At 42.2% G+C, this 5545-nt stretch overlaps 1 protein-coding gene across 1 annotated transcript; it reads right to left on the minus strand.

The window, feature by feature from the left end:
• LOC107058709 (uncharacterized) lies at positions 1–645 on the minus strand. The gene has a single exon (XM_015304743.1). It carries the CDS (start codon positions 643–645, stop codon positions 1–3), a length of 645 nt encoding a protein of 214 aa, XP_015160229.1.
• Positions 646–5545: the final 4900 nt, after the last annotated feature.

Genomic DNA, 5545 nt, shown 5'->3' on the forward strand with positions numbered 1-5545 from the left:
TCAGATGTAGTATTTCTTGATGGGGTCTGAATTAATTGGCTTTGTGCTCACTCTGCCGTCCATTTTTGCTAAGATTACCGCTCCTCCTGAGAGTACTCGATGAGTCATGTAGGGTCCTTGCCAATTTCGTGTAAATTTGCCTTTGGCTTCTCCTTGATGAGGAAAGATCTTCTTCCATAGTAACTGCCCCGGTGTGAACTGTTGAGGTCTAACTTTCTTGTTGAAGGCTTTGGTCGTTCTGTTCTGATAGAGTTGTCCATGACAAACCGGGTCCATCCTCTTTTCATCGATGAGCATCAACTGTTCATGCCTGCTATGTATCCATTCTACATCGTCAAGACCAACCTCTTGGATAATCCTTAAAGATGGTATTTCCACCTCAGCAGGTATTACTGCTTCTGAACCATAAACCAACATATAAGGAGTTGCCCCAGCTGATGTTCTGATTGTGGTGCAATAACCGAGTAAAGTATATGGTAGCTTCTCATGCCATTGCCTATGACTGTCTACTATCTTCCTTAAAATCTTCTTGATATTCTTATTTGCAGCCTTAACTGCTCTATTGATCTGTGGCCGATAAACCGTTGAATTTCGATAAGCAATCTTGAACCTTTCACATAAGATCGTTGTTGAGGTTGGTTGCATTGTCTATTATGATTGATTCTGGAATTCCAAACCGACAAACTATGTTATTGCGAACAAAGTCTGCCACTACCTTCTTAGTCACTGCCTTGTATGTCGAAGCTTTGACCTATTTTGTGAAATAATCGATAGCCACCATGATGAAACGATGTCCATTTGACGTGGGAGGCTCTATGGTTCCAATAACATCCATGCCCCAAGTGGCAAATAGCCAAGGGGAATCCATCACATTGAGCTCATTTGGTGGAACCCGTATATAATCTCCATGCACTTGACACTGATGACATTTTTGCACATATCGGATGCTATCTCTCTCTATGTTCATCCAAAAATATCCGGCTCTTAGAATCTTCTTTGCCAAAGTGAACCCATTCATGTGAGGTCCACATGTTCCTGCATGTATTTCTTCCAAAACCCTTGTCGCTTCTGCGGCGTCGACGCACCTCAGCAATCCTAAATCTGAAGTTCTCCTATACAGGATTTCTTCGTTAAGGAAGAAATGATTGGCCATCCTCCTCAAAGTCCGTTTTTGGTTGCTTGTGGAATTTTCAGGATATTATTGTGCTTCTATTAATCTTCTGATGTCATAGTACCAGGGTTTTCCATCCAATTCCTCATCTACATGAAAACAGCATGCATGTTGATCATGTATCTCTATATCGATAGGGTTGATGTAATTCTTGTCTGGGTGTTGAATCATCGAGGAAAATGTTGCCAAAGCATCGGCAAACTCATTTTGAGCTCGAGGGACATGCTTGAACTCAGTCCTTGTGAATCTCCTACTCAACTCTTTAATGTAATGCAGATAAGGCAGGATCTTGACATTCTTAGTGGTCCTGGTGAACCAATAAGTCGAAATCTCCTATCACCAAGAGTTCTTTGATGTTCATGTCGATGGCCATCCTGAGTCTAAGAATACAAGCTTCATATTCCGCCATGTTATTGGTATAATAAAACCTGATCTTGGCTGAGATCGGGTAATACTGACCTATTTCCGATATTAAGATTGCTCCTATTCCAACTCCAATAGAGTTTGATGCTTCATCAAAGAACATTCTCCATCCATCATATGAATCTGATATGCCTTTTCCTACAAACAAAACCTCATCATCAGGGAAGTAGGTCGTGAGTGGCTTGTAATCCTGGTCCACCGAGTTTTCTGCGAGGTGATCAGCCAGGGCTTGTCCTTTGATGGCCTTCTGTGTCACATACACAATGTCAAACTCGCTCAACAAAATTTGCCACTTCGGCAGTTTACCCGTAGGCATGGGCTTCTGAAAGATGTACTTTAGTGGATACATTCTTGAGATCTAGTACGTGCTGTATGCAGACAGGTAATGCCTAATTTTTTGCGCAATCCAAGTCAAAGCGCAACATGTTCGTTCCTACAAGGTGTATTTTACCTCGTACGATGTGAACTTCTTGCTCAGATAGTAAATGGATTGCTCTCTTCTACCTGTCTCATCATGCTACCCCAATACACATCCAAATGCATTATCCATGACAGATAGATACAATAACAAAGGCTTTCCAGGCTCTGGTGGGACCAATACTAGTGGGTTGGACAAGTATTCTTTGACTCTATTGAAAGTCCTTTGGCCTTCCTCTGTCCATTTTGTGGCAGCATCCTTCTTCAGTACCTTGAATATGGGTTCGCAGATCACTGTAGATTGAGCTATGAACCGACTGATGTAATTCAGTCTTCCCAAGAAACTCATCACGTCTTTCCTGGTCTTGGGTGGAGGTAGCTCTTGGATTGCCTTTATCTTTGATGGATCCAACTCTATGCCTTTCCTACTAACGATGAATCCTAATAGTTTTCCCGCGGGTCCTCCAAATACACACTTTGCTGGATTCAACTTCAGATTATACTTACGCAACCTCTCGAAGAACCTTCGCAAGTCATCCAGGTGGTCTGAACTTCTTTTTGGATTTTGATAACGACATCATCCACGTACACTTCAATTTCCTTGTGGATCATATCGTGAAAAAGAGTAGTCATAGCCCTCATGTAGGTTGCACCGGCATTTTTTAGACCAAATGGCATTACTCTGTAGCAATACACTCCCCATGGAGTAATAAACGATGTTTTCTCTGCATCATCTTCATCCATCAGGATTTGGTGATATCCTGCAAAGCAATCGACAAATGATTGCAACTCATGTTTTGCACAATTATCGATGAGTATATGAATATTTGGAAGAGGGAAATCATCTTTAGGACTGGTCTTGTTGAGATCTCGATAGTCCACACATATTCTGATCTTTCCATTTGGCACAGGCACAATATTGGCTAACCATGTGGGGTAATTTGTGACCCTTACAATGTTCGCCTCAATTTGCTTAGTTATCTCCTCCTTGATCCTTAAGCTCAATTATGGCTTGAATTTTCTTGTCTTTTCCTTAACAGGTAAACAAGTGGGATCAGTCGGTAATTTGTGCGGGACAATATCAGTGTTTAATCCTGGCATGTCATCACAAGACCAAGCAAATACGTCAACATACTGCTTAAGCAATTCTATCAACTCTTGTCTCTTGTCTCTTTCAGGATTTCCTTATCTCCTAAGTTGACAACCTCTGTTTCATCCATATTGGGTTTCTTCTGACTTTCAACCTGCTCGATCTCGTGTGGCAGATTTTCCGGCATCATGCTTTCATCATACTCTTCGTGATCTTGTTCGTCATTTTCACCTTTCTCGGTGGAGTCGTTACATGTCATAACCGTTGAACGAGGATTTTTATTAATAAGAGTGCTGAAAAGTGTAAAAGGTAAGTAAAAATAAATAGATTTTTAAAATAACGAGATTTTTTAAAGGAAATAAAGACATTTATTTCAAAGCATTCTAGCTTTTAGAAGAGGCAAGCAACAAAAGATTGGGCATGATTCAAGCCTCAATTTGACCACGCAATTTTAAAAATTAAGACTATTTTTCCACACTACCAGGACTCAGGTTGAAACAAGGACGGGCTGGTGGTCCAATTCTGCAAGATTTCTCCAGGTTTGGCATCACGAATGGTCAACTTGTTGAGATTTATCCCTTCCTCTTCTCCAGCCATGGCCACGAACAGATTGCCTAATCCTTCTACGATGTCGTCAATTCCAGCTTGATCTGAAATCAATGCTTGTTCTGGTACAAAGATTGTATCGCTTGACCCGTGACAGTCTCTTCTCGAGGTAGGCTCATATCCTAGTATGTTGGTGCCTCTTTGATGCTTCAGCTGGATCGGCTCAACTATGCCATTGGACTTAGGTCTAAGTCCTATTCTTAGGCTGATATCCATACTTCAACATTTCTGACGCAACCATTTTCGCTGCACTTGACAACTTGGTATCTTCGGGCTCTGCTCCCTCTCCCTCATTGACCCTTATAGCTTGCATGATTTCCAAAGTGTGAAAAGTGGCTCCGTCTAACTCGTCGGTGACTGGGATAGAATTAACAGAATGAATGGGGTGACTGAGTTCTCCGTGGATGGTAACTTCTGTGTGACCCCACTCAAACTTTACACATTGATGAAGAGTGGAAGGAACCGCTCTTTCCATGTGAACCCATGATCTCCCAACAACAGGTTGTAGTTGGATGATACATCCATCACATGAAATAGAATGGGGAATTCATCCGGCCCCACTTGTAATGTGAGATAGATCTCTCCGATGACACTTCTTTGCGCTCCATCAAAAGCTCTAACTTTCACACGACTTTCCCTTATCTATCCCATATTAACGCCTAAATCTCTCAAAAGTGGTGAAAGGACAGATGTTGCATCCAGAACCACCATCAATTAAAACTCGAGTCACAATTTTATCACAACATTTGACTACAATGTGAAGCGCTTTGTTATGACCAGCTCCTTCTGTAGGCAGATCATCATTGTGGAAAGAAATCTTGTTAAATTCCACTATTCTTCCAATCGTTGCAGCTAAGGTCTCACTTGTGGTCTCTTTTGGAATTATCACTCCGCTTAACACCTCCATCAAAGCACTCTTATGAGCTTCAGAACTCATAAGCAAAGACCAAATGGATATGTGGGCTGGCGTCTTCTTCAGTTGTTCTTCAACCGAATAGTCTTTAGACTGCATCTTCTTCCAAAATTTTATGGCTTCTACATCGGTAACATTCTTCTTTGGATTCTGTTCTTTTCCGAGAACTCCTTGATTTAGGTCTTCTGGGGCATAGCACCTCCCCGACCTAGTCATCCCTTGAGCCACGACAGTGTCGATCATCTTGCCCTTGGCACTTGCTAGATAGTCCCAAGGGGCTGCTTTGGTGTCATACTCAGGTTTCTTAGCAATTAGAGTGGTCACTACAACTCTTGGGAGATATGTTTGGACAGTTAGAGGTTCCCTTAGTTGAACAGTGATAACAGATTGCGCCGAAGATGTCATGGCATCCGCTTCATCTATGTTTGGATAGTTGGGGGTCCCATATTCATCATCCAGAGTAACCATGTTAACTTTTCGATTCTCATGATTAGGCAAGGGATTGTTGTTCATATTAGGAGGTGCCGGAGTGCATTTGATTACTCCTCTCCTGATGAAAGACTCGATCTGGTTCTTCAAACCATAACAATCTTCTGTGTCGTGTCCTTGGACTCCCGAGTGGTAAGCACATCGCTTGTTCCCATCAAAATTACGAGGGATTGGATCAGGAATTTCTCCTTCGTGGTCTCGGTGCATATGCTGGTCTATTTTGGTGAATTGGTGCTTGGATAGGGACATATGGTCTTGGAGGGTTTTAGTATGCTGGTGCTCGGGGTGGGTTATAGTGTGGTTCGGTATTTTACACTGGGACATATGAAGTATGCGCACCGATTTGGAGATTATTGGGGTATCGGTGAGACGGTCCTCCTGGTTGGTAAGTGACAACTGAAACATCCTCCCTTTTCTTTTTGATGCCACAAATGGA

This window comes from Solanum tuberosum, unplaced genomic scaffold (assembly GCF_000226075.1).
Source record: "Solanum tuberosum cultivar DM 1-3 516 R44 unplaced genomic scaffold, SolTub_3.0 scf00585, whole genome shotgun sequence".
Classification (NCBI taxonomy): Eukaryota; Viridiplantae; Streptophyta; class Magnoliopsida; order Solanales; family Solanaceae; genus Solanum; species Solanum tuberosum.